This window comes from Apostichopus japonicus, chromosome 8, assembly GCF_037975245.1.
Source record: "Apostichopus japonicus isolate 1M-3 chromosome 8, ASM3797524v1, whole genome shotgun sequence".
NCBI classification, from domain to species: Eukaryota; Metazoa; Echinodermata; class Holothuroidea; order Aspidochirotida; family Stichopodidae; genus Apostichopus; species Apostichopus japonicus.
The window spans coordinates 40,305,479-40,325,514 of NC_092568.1; the positions used below are offsets into that span (position 1 = coordinate 40,305,479).

General features: G+C 36.2%; 2 protein-coding genes across 4 annotated transcripts in view; one reads left to right on the forward strand and one right to left on the reverse strand.

The window, feature by feature from the left end:
* On the forward strand, positions 1-8,028 carry LOC139972005 (uncharacterized). The gene is made up of 2 exons (XM_071978867.1): positions 1-158; positions 5,659-8,028. Exon 2 carries the CDS (start codon positions 5,713-5,715, stop codon positions 6,850-6,852), a length of 1,140 nt encoding a protein of 379 aa, XP_071834968.1. The 5' UTR covers positions 1-158; positions 5,659-5,712; the 3' UTR covers positions 6,853-8,028.
* The window catches only part of LOC139972006 (tubulinyl-Tyr carboxypeptidase 1-like), a 22,953-nt gene continuing 10,522 nt past the window's right edge, over positions 7,606-20,036 (reverse strand). For all 3 annotated transcript variants that reach the window (XM_071978869.1, XM_071978868.1, XM_071978870.1), the window contains exons 6-10: positions 18,812-18,983; positions 17,527-17,572; positions 15,718-15,797; positions 13,543-13,626; positions 7,606-10,156 (exon numbers count right to left, since the gene is read on the reverse strand). In XM_071978869.1, the coding sequence (XP_071834970.1) occupies positions 9,983-10,156; positions 13,543-13,626; positions 15,718-15,797; positions 17,527-17,572; positions 18,812-18,983 (556 nt within the window). In that variant the 3' untranslated portion in view covers positions 7,606-9,982. The remainder of the gene's footprint in view (positions 10,157-13,542; positions 13,627-15,717; positions 15,798-17,526; positions 17,573-18,811; positions 18,984-20,036) is intronic.

Consider the following 20,036-nt stretch of genomic DNA (forward strand, 5'->3'; position numbering starts at 1 on the left):
GTCTTTCTTACCTTTTGTTGTTGATTCACCGAAGTTGAACTCCCTTGGTCAAAATGAAAGAAGCAATACACGAGAGATCTGCTCATTGAGTGGTTGGATCGAATTAAAGTCAGACGTTCCACATTTTTGGAAAACTGGAAGGCATTATTTATATATTCGTAAGTTGAAATTAATCCTTCGTTCAGTAACATTAATACTGATTAATAGAGAGGTCAGTACTCTAAGTATACAGGTTTAATGTTTAAAAGATTTATAGTTATTGTATACTTTGTGGAATCAGCAACCAATTTCTCCCTATCTGCAACAGGCCTGCCCCCCCCCCTCACCCCGACCTAACCAGGGAAGGGAGTGAAATAATAACGTATTGTTATATATAATATCCTCAAGCAGAATAATTAGCAAAATCTTGTATGACCAATTTGAAAGTTGAAAAAGTTACTGTAAAATCCATGTTTCGATATATTTATGTAGGCCCATTTATATACATATATATAACAAGCTGTTTTATATTCAGAACTGTTATTATTTCTTCAAAGCATATATTATATCTGCTATATTCTGGAAGACCTACTTAATAGTCACTCTCTGTTGATATGTTATATTGTGATATTACTGTTTTTCACCTCTTTAGTGATCTGTTATATTTTGCTATTTTTTTCCCAACCTTGGTGTGTTTTGATAATATATATATATATATATATATATATATATATATATATATATACATATATATATATATATATTTATATATATATATTTATATATATACATATATTTTTATATATATATATTTATATTATAAATTTCTTATCTATTACATCTTAACATCTACTGCCGTTATCAATTCTTTATTTTATCTTGATCACCATTAATAAATGAGATCAAATGATTGCCTGCAATTCTTAACGTAACAAATATTATATTTATATAAGTATTGTCAAGCGGCACAACCTTTGGTGAAGTTAAGTTAAAGTACAGGGTAATTCAACGTTTTCAAAGGACAAAGAATAATAGAAAACAATAGGTTGGGTTCAGTACAAAAAACGATACACTTGTGGGCCTGGGAGGGGCGGATGGGGAGAGGCGGAGGGGTGGAAGGGTGTCATACAGCGATCTGTTTGCTACGTTTCATCCGTTCGTATTTCATTGACTGTAAAAGAATACCCATAATTTTACAGTATATGTAGAAAACCGACTGACCGGGTATACTCTTGACTCGAGCTGTATAGGAATCGAACTCGGACTCCAGTCTACCGGACTCTGACTGCAACCTACGTCACTAGTAGACTTATATAAATAACCACGCTGTACGCTAGAACGAGAACAATATGGCGGCGAGGTATTCATTTAAGTAAAAGATGTTTGTGATTAAATTTTTGGGTAAATCATTAATTTCAATAATAATCATAAATAACAATAAATGACTTGTTGAAGGTCCTTAGCTATACGGGCACTTAATAAATATATCAGTAGTGCAATGAATATTTCTTAAATAGTGCAGGTTATATTACGCAATAAGAATGCTGTTTCCAGTTTTGACTAAAACTACCAGCTACGGAATCTATAAGTGAATAAGAGTTTCATATACACTTGTACGAACATTTACGCCCAAGTGATATGCACTGTTTAGAATAGCAATAACATAAGTTATATATTGATTCCAATTCACAGCTAAATTTAGGCAAAACAAATAAATTACAAAATTGCAAACTTTGAAATTAATGTCAAGAATAGGTGGCCTACGAATGAAATTCCTTTAGTGACTATATACCATTAATTTGAAACAAACGTTCAGCTATTAATCACAGAAAAATATCCAACTTAGCAAATGCACACGGCGAGAAGGGTTCGTGGTTGCGATTATATTGTTAGCATATTTCTTTTAGCGCATTGTTTTGAGAAACTAATGTAAAGTATGTGATAAACAGTCAATATTCGACTACAGACAATGGAAAAGTCGAGAAAATATTCAAAACATTGACATAAACTACTATAATTTGGTAATAAAAATCTTCAATATTTGCGTCAAAAAGTCTACTATTAAATATCACCTAAGTCAAGAAATAAGTCAATAAAAGTCAGCATCTTGAAAAAAAACTAAAACTTTTGAAAACAATAGTTTGAATTTTGAGATAAAAAGTCGGAGTTTTGACATAAAATGTCGAAGCGTCAAAAATTTAGACAGGTTATGCGATAATTTCCAAATAAAAAGCTCAAATTTTGAGATAAGAATTAATCTTGAATCCGTTTCGACATAGTCCGTCGATGCTCTCGAAAACTTTCAAGATTTCAAGAAAGGTCGACATGTGAACATAAAATAGTGGAAATGCTGAGATATAAAATATATAATTTAATCAAAAGGTCTTGCTCTTATCGATAGCTTCATTCGCCGCTGGTTCGCCAGATGCAAGCAGTTAACAGCAATGGAACTGTGAATACACGAACAAATTATGAACGAACAATTTTCTCTGTGTTGTTCCGTTGAGTTGACCGTTGAATGGACCAAAGGTATACATCCTCTGAGGGAGCTATTTCGATAGATTGAATTCGGTGACAGTACTCTTTCAGTGGTACTAATTTTGTCCATGAAACGATACAAACATATTACGTCGGCCTAATTTGGGAAAAATTGTCGTAATCCTTGCTATATATATATATATAATCCATTCGGACATGCGAGAGAGGAGATGTAAATGATACATCGCTTTAAGTTGAGACAAACGGGTATGAGGGGTGTTATTGGATCATAAATTTTGCTTCCCACGCAACATACCCACCCCCCATTTCCCCGCACACTCGGACGTGAAGTACTCGGACAAACAGGTCTCGAGTACTCCGATCTAGACAAACAGGAGTACAGAAAACTTTATTTTGTTGTATAAATTGGTTTCCCTGAATCAAATATAGTTAATTAATCTTAAATCACAGTCTCCGTATTGTTGGAAATTTTGCTTTCATCTGAACAGACCGAAATTATAGTCATTAATCTTGGAAGTTTTCAATTTTCAGTTAGAAATACTTAGAATTTGCCTTCAAACATTGTAATTTGGCTTTAGGCCGTCGACGCAATATATCTGACAACAATCTCACAAATACAGGGTTAAAGTCAGCTGTTATAATGTCAAAAGTGGGTTACTAATGTTCCTATATTCTCATGATCTCTCCCACCCCGCCCCCCTCTCCTCTATTTCCTTTTGTGAGGGTGAGGGGCAACAAGCGGGTTGAGAAGTAGCTTGTCGGACTGAGTAGGTCCGTGCCTCCTGCCCTGTCCTCGCTGGTTACGTCACAGCGATAGTACGCCAATGTTCGCTTTTTCATTTTCTCGGCATCTTCCAGAATAATTCGGTATGATATATATAATGTAGTAGTTAACTTTCTCCGGCAGGGTAGTGAGCATATCCAATCCTGTACATGCCAAATACAACAAAATACACCATTACAGTAGCTATGCTGAACGTCAGGCGAGAAATCAACTAGGTCCCACTTTAAGAGTCTTATGTACGTGACGCAGCCGGGATTTGATCACTGCATGTTTAATTGGCTACAACTGATTATACAAACACTTGGTAACTGGTAACTTACTTGAGAAGCAATGACTTGGACGTTAAGGACACGAACACTAATAACTCGAACTCATATTTTATAGACTCCAATTCGACACTTTTGTTTCAATAAGAGGACTCTCAATGTAGTGGATAGAGGGTGGCCAAACCACCCCCACCCCCTTTCTTTAATTTCCATTTCTTTTGTAAGTTGTTCAAAGAGGGCGACATTTAAATGTCAAAGCACTGACTAACTGGACAAAGACCAACCAATAGTAATGTCGGGTTATTATCATGTGCTCCATTTCCTACTGCGTCATAAGTTCATGCATATGTCATTCGTGTTTTGCTATACCAGTTAATTAACTAATATGTACGGATCCGGTTAAAAGGTTCGTCTTCCCTTCAATTAAATACATATACATTCAGTTTTTATAACGTCTAACAATTACTGTACAAAGGGTCATTTATTTCCTCCTTTTTATAATACACTAGCCGGGGACCAAATCCCCCCCCCCCCCCCCAAACACACACACCCTTAACGTGCGGCTCCTTCACCCCATATACTTGTCAAATTGTTTCCAAATTCTATATCCATTTGATCACCAACATGCAACCGAATACTAATTTTACCCCCCCTTCCCCTTCCCCTCCCCATCAACACACACATATGAGTCACCTTCAAAGATCCCAGGTCACATCAATCCCTTCTAAACTCCCGACCCCCCCCCCCCCGCTTCCCCGTCGTTCGAGATAAACTGATAGAGCAGTGGCATAGGAAGCTATTAGAATGGAAAGAGGGAAGTAGAGGGTATTCCCCGGAAGAGTTTTAGTTTTGGATGTAACGTTGGAAATGTCAATAATTATCTCGAAAATTCGATGCGCTCCAAAATGACAACTTTTGTGTCAAATTTCGACCATTGGTTCAAAATAACAACCATTGCCTACGGGGGAAGGGGTAGGGGGCTGGCGAGGGGCTGAACATGTGAAAATCACACGAAACTTCTGGAAGTGGGTGACGGTCCATGATTGGAATTATCCCCTGCAATTAAATGTGTGTTTTGTCAGATACGTAGACACATGTAGACCTTTAGATCACATCTAAGGCACAATTACGGATAAGCACAGCATTTTTCTGCTCATAAGAACCCAAAACCCCTCGGATGAAAGGTGTAAAGTATATTACAATTGCGGGAATAGTCACAACGAAAGAAAGAAAGATTCCAAGAACTATACCAAGAACTAATTCACACGTAATCGGTGATTGGCTGTTGAAGTCAAATAACTATTTCAGAAAAGTTGTATCAATGCCAATGTTTAATTAGCTAAATGGGTTATTCGACCATAACCAGTTGAGGTTAGAGGTGTAACTGGAATTTACGATATAAAACAAGTTAATTACAATTTTTAAGGGAAAACCCCAACGTAAAATAAATGTATAGGTCCGTTACAAATGACAATCATCTAGCATTTACTTACTTCCTTGACCTTGTTCTCTTTGTTTTGCCTTCAAATATGGGAAGATTACTTTTCGATAGAAAGACATGAAGAGTAAATACAGTCAGGATTATGCTATGCTATTTAATCTATAATCTTGTCTCATCAAAATCGACCAACAAACTTGTCTTGAACAATCTAACACATCAAGTCCACGAGTCGCCCTGGTAACTTGGCGTGACATATTAGACAATAAGTCATCTCAAATCAGGAAGCAGATTGGTAAGGGGAAAACACCTCACAGCCCGAACAACCCACATTCTGCTAAATCACGAAAAGGAGCTTCTAACTCTATAACAGTTCCGTAGATTTATACCAGAATGCTGTTATATTATATAGGCTCTTGAACAAGGACGGTGGAAGGGGGTGGGGAGCGGGGCAACCAGAGGCGTAGCCTATGCCTACCATTACCCCCCCCCCACACACACACACTCAATTGGTGACAAGGGTAATACAAATACTTGCCCTTTGTGATGGCAAGTAGAAAGTGCCCATTTGTTGTAATAAAGAAGTACGATCAAGAAAAAAGTATTTATATTGAAGGTACTAACGACAGCTTCATCTTGGACGAGGTGAAAAGTAGTCGACTTATTTTTATTACTCATGTTTTCCCTTGTAGATATGATCATCAAATCCTTCCGTGTCCCCTCACCACAAATCGGGGTTTTTTACCATGGAGAAGTGGTGGCTGACGGATGACGTCGACCTATGTGACCCCGGTCGGTCACCCGATGAAATCTTTGGAAATCTTCCGAGTGATCACCTGTCAGAAAGTGTCTCAGAATTGTCGCTAGGTGGTTTTGATGACCTCGACAAGCTCCTGAACAGCTATAGCAGTTTTGCGCCACTAGTGGCGACATTTGATGATGATGACGTCATCAATTCACCGCCACTTTCAAACCAGAGTGACATATCGGATGGTATGACGTCACCAGATAAAGATGACTTTTGTCTCCTCGATAATCAAGGTTCGTTCGGAGTGAATCCGTCGCCTCATCTTGATAAAAGTGTTCCCGTGCCAGATTCTGGGTGTAGCGTTCCTAGTGTCTCCTCCCCTGATACAGCAAGCAGTGTGGACTTTGATAAAGCTCTGCCGACGATCACAAAATCACAATTTAATACGGCTGAGGATATTTTGACTTCTCTGATAGCGGAATCCTCACCAACTATGCCTAAAGCTGTAAATCATTTAGTAAGTGTACTCGATTTATCAAAGTCCGCCAATTACTCGGACAGCCTGTTTACGCCATCGCCCCCTGCAGGTTACGTCACACCGCCATGGTCCCCGGAATCCACCGCTCTCATCAACAAAAGCACTCAGATGTTGAATGGTGACGAAATTGAAAAGCCACGTTCACTTTCGGAAGGATGCCTAAATATTTATTACTGTCAGTACTGTGGACGGGAATTTAAGCACAAGATAGGATTAAAAAATCACGAACGCAGCCATCTTAGAGGTGAAACGCACATGTGTGGTTACTGTGGCAAAAAATTCCGTTATAAGAATAAGTTGCGTCGCCACGTGAACGTACACGCCCGAGAGCTAAGAATATGTCGTTTCTGTGGTCAAGTGCAATCGAACGACTACGAACTAGTTCAACACGAGAAACAACACAAGAAAGACGGCGAGAAAGTATCCGATATGAAGTCTCTTCCTTGTAACTCATTGAAATGTTTAGACAACCTTTTCTCGACCGACAAAGAAAATTCCACCAAGGTACCTCAATTCTCCAACCAACCATGGTCCTCGTTACGCATGGCGTTCTTGAGAACACAACCTTATCCCAAACCCATGCGTCTAAACTCAGTTTAAAAAGAGATTATGATATCAAACTATGCAGAGAGTGGTGGTCAGAGAGAGAGAGAGGGGTTGTGGGTGCGGGTGGGGAGGAGGGGGCTAAGGGATTTTCTTCACAAAAATCGTTTTTTTTTTTTTTTTTTTTTTTTTTTTTTTTTTATAAAAGCAAAGGTTGGTAACTGATTCAAATATCATGCCCAATGTTTTAAGGGCAACTGATAACCAAAATATTCATGAAAGAATCTTAATTTGTTAATTAAATTTTACTTAGTGCTTTTCGTATTCGCAGCATCACGTTGATCACCACAAGTGTTTTTAAGTTTTGTCTACAACAAGAACAGTCACCTTGTGAAATATACAGTCATCTTGTGAAGAAAATTACATACCCTTGGTCAAAACCTGAGAATATATTCCCTAAAATTTGTAGTTGCATAGAAGATACGTGGTTATAAGTCTCGGGGATTGGGGAAAATAGTTGAGTAAACATGTCCACTTTCGGATCTCTAGAGGATACTTTGGAGTAAAATTCTCACCCCTCTTTCCCCCTCCCTTTACCTACCACCAATTACTTGTCACAAGTATCCATGGTAACTGCTTATATTTAGCAAGAGGCAACTGGACAGGCCTGCCTATAACAGAAACAGTTGATACTTAAAACAGTAGAATATATAGTCTTGCTATATATTAATGACGACCTTCATAACAAGAAAAGTACTGGTCAGGTCAAATATACATATTACTAAAAATGAACAAATCAGTGACTGCATCTAAGAAATGAGCAATCCTTTATTTAAAAGTACCAAAGAAGCATCTGAACAAATAAAAAATTGGGGTCTTCTTTCACTTTTTTCCCTTTACTTTTTATTAATAGAAATTCATATTTTGATCTGTACTTCTAATGAAATTGAGAACCTTGCATAAAGTTTAGTGACTTGAGACTCACTTAAGATGAAATAATTCCTCATGCACTGCAAGGTGATACTGGCGTTCAGTAATTTACAGCATTGAGGATAAGTTGAGTTTGCAATTGCCCACTGTATATGATTGCCGCATTGCACGGACCATTGAGTTTTACCCAGATTTAGGCTTAATGCATATGTACATTACATAGTTATATTATATATGGAAATTATATATTAAAAGAAATACCAAATAGAGTAATATATACTTCTATTGCAGTTAATCCAACTTCAATTTTAGTGTGTCACTATTTTCTTTCTGTTCATTTATTTTTGCAATGAGAAGCTCATGACACTACATATGTTTATTTAAAGCTTATGAAAACCATGAATATACTACAGACCATGCAACATGAAATGTGGATTCTTCATTTCCTGATTACCGGAGGAGCTTCAAGCCTAAACATTTCCAGCAACTGGACTACAAATATATGAGCACTATATATATCTTTTGCTGCAAATGATCTGCATCTTCAGGTCAACAGCAATCCTAAAAACATTTTGTATCGTGGAACAAAAAGTCGTGAAAATCTTATGAAATTTAACAACTGCAGAGCTGGCAACAGCAGACTTTATTTGGTGATGTCTGCTTGGCAAATTTTGCTGAGAAATATCAGTAGTGTTTCTTTATTATTTTAAAAATCATTGAAGAAGCAAGTTTTGACACTGATACCAGTCTAATTGCAGTCAACTTTGACAACTAAAGCAAACGTTAATGTAACACATTTCAAGGATCAATTTGACAATCCACATTACATTAATGTAAAGCTTGTGTATTACATATGCCATGTTGACATCACAGATGACATGTGATGACCCACTTCCTGGAACAAAGAATGGGTTCATCTGGTAAAACTAGTTAAAACTTAAAAATATGTCTCTATACTTAGGAATATGAGACATTCAGATGAAGCTTTCAACTAACGAGTACCGAATCCTTTCCCTTTCATATATTTTTGTCACCAGAATTGAAATATTTTTGTCACCAGTAGTAGAGAACAACACCCTGAAAATTGTAACATGGTGACCAGCACCTCAACACTTATTCTCCTGGCTACACTGCTCTGTACAAACACAAACTCATAAATTACATCAGCACACACACACACATTTTCCGTTGTACACCCTTGTTTTAGTTGTAGGTCACAGGTGAATTTTTAACCAACCACACAGTACATTGTGTGGCATATATTATATGCATTGCATGTATAGTATATATATTGCCAGAAAATAAGTATTGGTCAGCCTAAATTTATATTTAGACCATAAAGTATATAGACAATATGGCATATGGTTAATCTAATGAAAGGTACAAAAGATTGTTGTAGAGTATTATTTTATAAAATTTTACAATAGATTTCTATTCTTAAACAAACAAAAACAAAACTCCTGAGAAAACTAAGAAAATACAAAAACAGTTCAAATGGTAGTTAATGGTATGACCTAAGAAAATTGACCTTTGCTTTCACAAAAGGCAGACAAACTATGAGAAAGTTTTGTCAATAATATAAATATGCGACCACAAATTATGGCCACACAGAGTAAACAAATTAAACAATATACTTAAGGCATATGAGACTTGCGTGAGAAACTATTATTTTTCAAGGTCAAACATAAAGTACTCGAGGAGGGGTGGAGGGGGTCAGTCTGTCTAATTATACATTAAAGTATTTGCATTTTGGGGGTTACTTTTGTTTTGTGTAGAAAATAATGAACCTTTTCCAAATTTCTAAATTAGTGCTTACTTTAAATAACTTTTCAGGGTGCTGACAAGGACAGGCATAGACATGTTTTAATGGAAAGAATTTTGCATAAACTTAAAAAAGATAATTTTCAAAATAATACATTAGGTTAAATGCCGTACTCATGGCTTTCACATCTGAATCTTTTCAGGTTAACGTAGGTAATGTTCTGTCACTGACCAGCTTTTAATCGATGATTCTTTAGGAAAGCTCTGTAACTATGACATGGTTCTAGATCTCCCTCTTCTCAGGTATAACATTGTTACGCAATTAAGCTTTATGGAAGACTTCCCTCCACTTTGTTCTTTTGTGGAAAAACAAATAAATATATAAAACATAGGTGATATTCTGTCACTACGCAACTTTGAAGGATTCTTGAGAACAGCTCTGTGAACTAGCTACTTCAGACAATATTTCCTTTTGAAGTCAACTTGATAGTTATGCTTAGTCACTCTCTACCTCTGTGTCTTTTGATGTAAACACCACTGCAGGGGAATATCCCCTCGAGTTCCTGAGACTGTGAGATCCCACGAAGGGTTCCTTTCTGGGAGATGTAGAGTATGGACTGAAATCTTTGACATGCTGATAACTCGATCCTTGAAAACTACTCCAGGAATGCTGAAGGAATATAGCATAAAAATATAAAATTATTACCATCAAATATACTCAAAATATATAACATAACACCAGTCATACATGTGAAGTTGATCAAGGGAGTGAAAGATTTCAAGCATTCAATTTCACTATCATGTATTTACATCCAGACGTTAAACTATAAAGTGAATGATAGAAAGAATGTTATTGTGTCCTAAATTACAACTAAGAGTGCATCTGCAAAGCACATCAGGTATGTCCTTGGGAATGATAGACAAATTAATTGGCTTCATCAAGCATCCTGGGAAGGATTTAATACAATTAAAACCTCATTATAATAAAGTAATCACACAAGCTTGATAATGTCCATTTGCTCTTGGCCGGAATTTAACCCATTCACAGTCTTTCAGGGGATATATGCAAAATTCAGACTATAACCTCGCCTGTGTTTACTCATGCAAAATTTTAATCAGAAACATGCACCGGCCAGTGTATTGACCTATCCATTTAAAACTGTACATTAGGATATATGCTGGACTATGTACTACTTGCTGTTGGCATTTATACCTAATGTTTGGCTCTCTCTAACACAACGTTACCACAGCCGAGCAAACCCATTGAATGACAAATTTAACAAATACCTTCGCGGCACGCCTAAGTTTTAATGGTTGTTCAGTCAACCGAGATATTACATTACAGAAATATAGTTATTTATATCATATTTAGATTAAATTGAAGTAAATACCTCCAAACAGTGAACAATGATAAATTATTTCACCCCCAAAGCTGGTATTCTATTCCCCAAACCTACACATCTCTCATTTAGTGTATATATTGGTGTTCTAATCACCAAACCTATACATCTCTCCTACAGTGTTCATATTGGTATTATATTCACCAAACCTAAACACATCTCTCCTACAATGAACATATTATTGTTCTATTCACAAAACCTACACATCTCTCCTACAGTGTATATATTGGTGTTCTAATCACCAAACCTATACATCTCTCCTACAGAGTACATATTGCTGTTCTATTCACCAAACATATACATCTCTCCTACAGTGTTCGTATAAGTATTCTAATCACCAAACCTACACATCTCTCCTGCAGTGTACATTTTGCTCTTCTAATCACCAAACCTACATATCTCTCCTACAGTTTACATGTTGCGGTTCTAATCACCAAACCAACACATCTCTCCTACAGTGTACATATTGGTGTTCTATTGGCCAAATCTAAATATCTCTCCTACAGTTTACATATTGGTGTTCTATTCACCAAACCTACACATCTCTAATAAAGTATACATATTGGTGTTCTATTCACCAAACCTATACATCTCCCCTACAGTGTTCATATTAGTATTCTAATCACCAAACCTAAACATCTCTCCTACAATGTACATATTGGTGTTCTTTTCACCAAACCTAAATAGCTCATACAGTGTACATACTGCTGTTTTAATCACCAAACCTACACATCTCTCCTACAGTGTTCATTTAAGTATAATATTTACCAAACTTAAGAGTGTTCACTGTGTAGCCTATATTGTTTTTGTTTTTCCAGTATGAATTAACTCCTATGGCCAATGCACTTGCTTAAAATTTTGAAGTGACTGTATGTGGATGAACACAGGAAAGCCTTGTCAATGTCTGAAGTTGTATTTTGCTTCTTCTCTGCTAATGGGCAAAAATGTTAGCAAAAAAAGTACCTTATAATGATTGTAAGATTAACAACAAGATATGAACAAGATATGCATGCCCATCATATGAATGCATGAACAAGATATGCAAGCACAAGATATGCATGAACAAGATATGCATGCACAATATGTGCATGCACAAGACATGCATGCACAATATATGAATGCACAAGATATGCATGCATGCACAATTATATGCACAAGATATGCATGCACAATATGTGCATGCACAAGACATGCATGCACAATATATGAATGCATGAACAAGATATGCATGCACAAGATATGCATGCACTAGATATGTATGCACAATATATGAATGCATGAACAAGATATGCATGCACAAGATATGCATGCATGCACAATTATATGCACAAGATGTGCATGCACAATACATGCATGCACAATATATGAATGCATGAACAAGATATGCATGCACAAGATATGCATGCACTAGATATGCATGAACAAGATGTACATGCAAAAGGTAGGCATGCATAAGATATTCAGATTGTCATAACTTTAGGTCAGATGGAAATTTATGACCCTGTGAGTGGTACCACACATTGTAGACTAGTTGGTAAATCGCTACATGTTGTTTTTCCAGCTGAAACAAATGCGACTTAACACTGCCAATTGTGATCAGTTGTAAATCTTGAGCACACATACACTGCCTAGACGATAAACACAATTTACCAAGTAATGGTGGTGGAATTAATTTGTGTAGTGATCTGTTGGACAATATGCAGCACAGCTTGATTCAAACAGATTTCAGTAGATTTATCCTGTCACAGGGAATGATAAGTGTAAGTGAAGAACAGGTACTTATATGTATACTATAATATGAAGCAAACATCACACAACAATTTTTTTTTAATTAGCCCTTTCTTCAGTTACAGTTATATTTTCACCACGGTTGAATGGACATACCTACGTAACAAACAATCCATAAAAATTTTATGATTTCCTTGATAATTGGAATAATTTCCCCCATTAAGTTTTACAACAATCCTCTGCTTTTTTAAAGTGTAATTTGTATTGTTTGCCACTGGAATACCCCTTTAATTGTTGTTAACTATATCAAGAAAGAGCTCACTGGAGTCGATATGTCTAAAGACCAATTTAATGGTGTGTGGATTTCAACACAAAAGCAGAACCGGTAAAATACTCTGCCAAGTGGGTATTGCTTTCACTTGCGTCACAACCATAATACTTTTTCACCGCAGACAATGAAGGCTCATTTTTTGTCTAATTTGTTTACCTTGGAATACTGATTTACCACAGAAGACAAACATAAAGTCAAACAGGATGTCATGAACAATCAAAACACTGGTGTTTCGGAAACTCAGTGGTGGAGACACTCTCCTTGAACTCTCACCCCTAGGTTAGGCAGGTGGAAGTTCTGGTAGTAAGAATCGGTGCAAAAGTTACATGTATCCATCTCTTTCTTACTTCTCTGGATGCTTAGTTTTAAGGAGAACACTTGCTATCAGTCGGGTGTTTATATCCAGAACCATCACAATGACAACTTCTCAAATCAGCTATGATGTAAAGATTCTGTAAGCTAACCATCAGACCGAACCAGATTGAACCGGACCAGGCCAGATTGAACCAGGACTGGGCCGAACCAGACCAGACTGAACTGTCTGCTTAATAATATAACAGACTAAATGGAAGATGGTGAGTTGATGAAGAGACTTACCCTGGTTTTCATCTCCCGAACAAACTTATCCAGACTTTTTTCTACATCTGGTCTAGATAGCTTCACCATCTTGAGAGTGGTAGCCTGTTAAATGACAAGGTTTATTTCATCTTAAAATAAAGTTGTACTGTTTAAGGAATTTGTTTGTCATAAGTAGGTTCAGACCTGTGCAATAAATGATATGTTGAAGGAGTTTACTACTGCAGGTGGTATCTCTCTCTCTTATGATTATGACTAAATATGGCGATGGACATGTTCAAGTGGATCAAGTCACCTATATGGATATCCTTTCAAGTCAAGTCACCTACAGTTTAAGGATATTCTTTTCAATTCAGCTCACCTACAAGGATATCCTTTCAAGTCAAGTCACCTACAAGGATATCCTTTCAAGGCTACTCACCTATAAGGATATCCTTTCAAGTCAAGTCACCTACACCATTGGTGACCATAGTCACCATAGTCACCATTTATGGTGACCATAGTCACCATTTATTAGAGTAAATAGTGTTCATAGCCATAACACAAGAGGTAGTAGTTTTAATTTTCAACTTCCCAAAATTAAAACACACTGTGCTGGGTCTTTTTATTACAATGCAATTAAAAACTGGAACAGGCTACCTGAAAACATAAAATCCATCCTGCTGAAATACAATTTTAAAAAAGATGCCAAAGCCTACCTTTTAAATCATATGAATGTCTAGCTTGTAAATATCTTTCTTTTTTACAGTGTTTGTATGCATGTTTTAGTTTTTTAATAGTTTATTTCTTATCTTTTGTATTTTAATGGTTTTAAGGACCCCTTTGGAATTAAGCTTTTAGCTTAAAGGGTTATCCTTGGCATGTTATCTTCTTTTTGATGCATTTAAGTATATTCCCTTCTTGTATTTTAAATGTTTATCTTTATGTGCAATTTTTTTTTTTTTGTATGCAGATGAAGATTGATATCTTGCCGAATAAATTCAAATCAAATCAAGGATATCCTTTCAAGTCAAGTCACCTTCAAGGATATCCTTTCAAGTCAACTCAATGGGTTTAAGAATGTTTGGACGAGCACTTTAAGCATTGTAACCGGGTCTGAGTGTTTGTGTCTTCAGTTTTTTTTCCTCTCTCTACAGGGTCCTTGATGGGGACTTGAGTGTCCCTCCTGATCCTTTTTTCTACTAAACTAAACTAACTCACCTACAAGAATATCCTTTAGACCTTGCAACTTTTTTGTTTTTCTAAACATAAAACGGAAAAATAGCTAACAATTTGCATAGACAACATTAGAATGCTAAACGAGTCCATATTTTGTTTCATTGTCAATACATTGACATTATGTTAATTAAGTTAATACTGGACAACATATCATATATAAAGTTTTAGATTCGTTGCTAGGTTACTACAAACTTGAGCCACTGCAGACTTAGGATTACATTGAGACACAACAGTTTGCTGTTTTTGTGTACTCTCTAAAATGAATTGTTGTACTCATAGGAAACTTAAAAAAGTTTAGCTTCAGTTTCTGCATTTTAAGTCCTGAACTAATGCCCAGACAACAACCAGGCCTTTGACCTGTGCCAACGACCTAAACGTTGTCAAAACTTGACTTACATCACAATATATGGCATGCAATCAGCTTCTTTGATTTTTATCTCTTTTTCAGTTGTTTAATTTCTTTTTCAGCAGGTTCTACCATGAATAAAGAAAGTATGTAGACAATGCCAAAAGCATTTGAACCAACAAGGTTTTACAAAACAAATTCAGGATCCAGCTGTTATGATCTCGACCTTTTGAAAGTCATCAAGTTTGCTTTGGGTTCGGGAATAACCAATTTGTTTCAGTTATTGTCTGTTTCCTTTTGTTATTGTTTTCTTTTGTTTGGTTCCTTTCATTTCAAATGTTTTAGTCCTTTGTTTCCCTTTGTCTAACTTCTGTATGTAGTTTGTACAATTATTTAGTACCCTTAGGGTAACACTAAACTATAGTCTACACAAATCAGTTGTCAGGAGCTAGATACAAATTTCCACTGTAAAATAATACAATTTTTGAATAATCAAATCATATATCATATTAATATAAATATATTAAAAAAACTACAATAATATTTGTAATTTTTCTCATGTCCTTTTATGGAAGGTTAGCTAGGGGTGGAAGGTGGCAAGGGTAATAGGGGGAAAAGATTTTAATAAATACCTTCCAATTAATGGTTTCCATACTATGAGGGTCATGTGACACTGGCCATCCAATCTTCACTTTCCTTAGGGTGTGAAAGTCTGAGAAAGAGAAAATGTAATCGTAAGCCTAGGTGATTCTAACAACAAATGATTAATATTGTAGAAATATTAATATTTGTGTGGGTTTGATAGAGTTATTAAACAAAGCACTAATCCTTGATAACCCAGATTAATTTGTTCTTTCAACTCTCATGTCAAATTGTTCGGTGCTGTTTCAGTTTACCAGTAAGGTAGTATAAAAATATCTTTCACACGCGACAAGTAATTAATATATTATGACTGTATATATTTTGAGTGATATCAATCTCTGGTTTAATACTGCACAAAGGGTTTCATTGCTAGAATTATTAAAACCTGACAAAAAGGATGGTTAGGTGGGTTTGGAAATAGAAGAAATTATCTTCAGGCCTAGAAATTCAGGCTTTTTACTGGCTAAATCCCAGAGGATTTAGCAGTTTGCCAGTAGACAAAATGGAACTGACATTTTTCTGCCATTAGACATTAAAGGGTGTGAAGAGTCGCGCACAAAGAAACGTCTCATGCCGGTAATCTGACCTAGTTTCTAATGAGGTGTAACAGAAGTGTTAGACACCACCATCGATCCCAGAAAATACACACAGAGCTTGCTACCGTCAGTAATTAGACACTAGTGTACAGTCAGTACATGCAGCTACAGTCAATGCCCAAAACACAGTGTACATAGCAGCGATGGACATCTCAGGTCTAGATAAAAGATAACAAGGTACCAGGTTTCATTACTGTCTGCATTTTGAAGCGACAAGAAGAAAACTTCACTTGCAAGCAACAGAAAGTTAACTTTTTCAGAGCGCAGCATGTGGTTTGGGGCGAGTCTTCAATGCCTTTAAGAACATGCATGCATACATACATACATAAGTCTATTATCAGCAAATACTAGTAGTCTGCTCTTAAAAGCCTATACAGTAACTATAAATGTGTGTGATAGGAACATAACATTGAGAACTTGATTATAGCCAGTTTTAGCTATTTACAATACAATACAAATTTGTTATGGAGAAATGGTGGTCATGAAATTTGTGCTTATAGATATCCTCTTTTCTGGCAGTGATATCAGAATTGATCAAACAATGGATTACCCTAAACAGTTGGACTTGGATTGTGGAGCTGAATATCAAATTTATGTCTTCAACAAAGCATTACAAATGTTTAACATGGTTTTTTAGTAGTAAATATCTTGAAATCTAAAATAAATCTTGAGCCATATATAATACCTGTGTTTACTTTTTGCTAATTTGTTGGTTTATGGCCTATCAAGGCTGACAAATAAATTATGTCTAAAGCCATTCTATAGCAAAATATACCAAGGGGAGGGTGGTGTGTATATCCAGGAGGGTAATTACATGTAAAAATAATTTGTTCATATCAGATATTTTGAAGACATGCAGCATTCTCTCTGTGTATATTAGGTCGCTATGTTGCTTCAAAGTAGACTGAAGGGAGATACACAAGGGAGAATCATTTATAGATTTACCTTGATACATACAAGGGGGAATTTATGACAAGAGGGACAGGGAGGTGCACAGAAGGGGTGGGGGAAGGGAGGGGGAAACAGCAGTCTGCTATGAAAAAGTTTCCTTAGATTACCAGAGGTGACGAGGTGAGTCCACATGCAATCTTATACCGATTACAATCATTTACCCTGCACTGTCATTAAGCAAAAATGTTTCTGACACATTCATAGATAATTATGACCAGTTTACACTGTATACCAACAAAACAACCAACTTACTGCTTGCATACGATTCCTCAAAGTCATAAATAAGGTCTGACAAGGACTGAAAAATATAAAGAGAAATGGAGAAAAATAAAAATAATTTAATATTTCAACTATTTGTTTTGGAATATACAGGAGGGAGATACATACAGAAAACACACCCACAAAATGGGGGGAGGGGGAGTTAAAGGGGGTGGGCGTAAAGAAAACCAATGCATTAGCACTGGAGTAAATTCACTGAATTGTGCAACAAAAATAAGATAACAAAAAAAGACCAAAGGGACAAATAACAAACTATTATTTATTAATAATTCATTAACACGAATGTTTGTTCTTTCAACGGCTCCTTCAGAGGAATAACTTGCCAATATAAGCATACACCGGCCTCTTTACTCTGTTTAATTTTAAAAAAAAGGTTCATCGACTGGAGCAAGACTGCTGTTTATCCATTTGTATCTGTAAGCAGAAACTTAATAATTTGATGTTTTTGAGGAATGGTACATAATTTCAAGACAGAATAGCTAGGGTTGATATATGTGTTATCTGCAGCTACATAATATCTATGTGTCAAAGCATTCTGTCTTTAATGTTTAGGAAGTTTTATGTTTGGCAATTAAAAACCTCATTGACAGTGGCGGAGCGTCCATACAGTCAGGGGGGGGCGGATGCCCCCCCTGACGGACTCAAATGGACTGCTGGCGCCCTTTTCAGCTCTTTAACACTTTTTACTTATTCGCGATTATTGACTTTTTTATTGTGCTCTCATCTACCTCATTTTGTTAGTGTAATTTGGCGATGACACCTATTTATGCTTCGTTTATCTGCAAATTAGCCAGGCCCGGAAAGGGTCATATCAGGCGATCTAGGGAGTATCTTTACTCAAAAAATTTCTGTACGCTACGCGCCAACCTGTGGTGGCGCTCCGCTTAGATAGTGTCGAAAGCGCCCCTACAGACCAATCTCGCCCCTCCTGACCAATACCCCTAGCTCCGCCATTGCTCATTGATGTACATGTATGAACAAAGCATTTAAATCAATTGTAATCTCACCAATCTTCGTTATTTAAACTTTGTCCTACATAGTTTCTGTTCTCCCCTCTTGATTACTGCATGAAGATTCGTTTGATACAGACGACAATTAATAGTTTTAATGAATTGGCTAGAAAACGAAACTCAACACAACAGGCAAAAACCTTTAGACAATATACAGTCAAATAAAGACAACAAAATTATTATTAAACAATTTTAAAGTATCAGAAATAGAAACACAAATGTAAAAGTTGATATTGATGAAGAGTAACCTGGAATTCTAAAGGTTTGTACATCAAATCTTCTCTCCTACTCATCCCCATGGCACCATACCTGCCGCTGGAACAGACCCCAAGAACAACATGGCTATGAACGTGACCAGAAAAGGAAGTCTTAAAACTGATGGGGAACCGGTGAAGGTTACTGGTACCGTTGGTGAGGTAACTGAATAATACAGATATAATTAAGGTGTCATTGGCACAGTAGAATGTATTTGGTTTTAATAATACAACATTTTTAATACTTCTTGCAGTCCTACTCAAGAAAATTTGTGCTGTAGAAAGAAGGCATTAAAAGTTAAGACTATGTACGTCTCATCCCACACAGCTGGTACTTCAGCAATTCTAAGAGCTGGCATATAGCTAGTCCAGTATTCTGATCTCCAAAAGCAAGGAGGCTATAGGCTATGTTTATCCAGTCTTAACAGTGAACTAAAGCTATTGTCTTATGCCATGATATCACAGTTTTACTCAATTCAACAAAGTTCTTTCATGTCATTGATATTTCAACCTAATTCAGTGACCTATTTATGTACAATTTTTCGTAAAGCAATGTCATTGACTTGAACAATGGAAAGTCAATATATGTCAGTAGTGATTGATGATCCTAAGCAAACAATGGAAAATATTCGTCAAGTGTGAAATCCCACGATAGCACTGACTAAATTCTACCTGATAATAAACTAATGAGAGTTCAAAATAATGCATTTCTTAACAGTATAAATCATTCAATTACAAGTTATTTTGACGACCCAAAACTTCAAACATTTAACTCTCAATAGAGAATTTTGTAGCCCATAAATCAAAGACTCAGACTCTCCAAATTGATCTGCATTCTCTTGAATGTCCTTGAAACAAGTCGATTTCAGGACATCAATCCTGTTTTTATTATAAACCAGTCATTGTGTATTAATTATAGCTGACACACCCTAATTGTTCATCAAGTTTTGGTCACTTCAAAGTCTTCGAGAAGATTATTGATAGAGTTTAATTGTAGAACCAGGCTTCAAAATTCAGGCAACTACTGGCTCAAAGTCAGTGGATACATCTGACTATTTACTGGTAGAAATAAAAGACAGTTTTCTATTGATTTATGCTGGTTTTCGTGTTAATTCAAGTGAAATGCTAGTGGGGATTTAATTTTAGACAATATAATTTTTCTATGTAATGGCATTATCTATCAAGTGGTCCAAATTGTGAAATTCTCAGCCTGTAGTTC

What these genes read in the sequence shown, in the direction of transcription:
- LOC139972005 (XM_071978867.1), top strand. Translation starts at nt 5,713, where the DNA reads ATGGAGAAGTGGTGGCTGACGGATGACGTCGACCTATGTGACCCCGGT.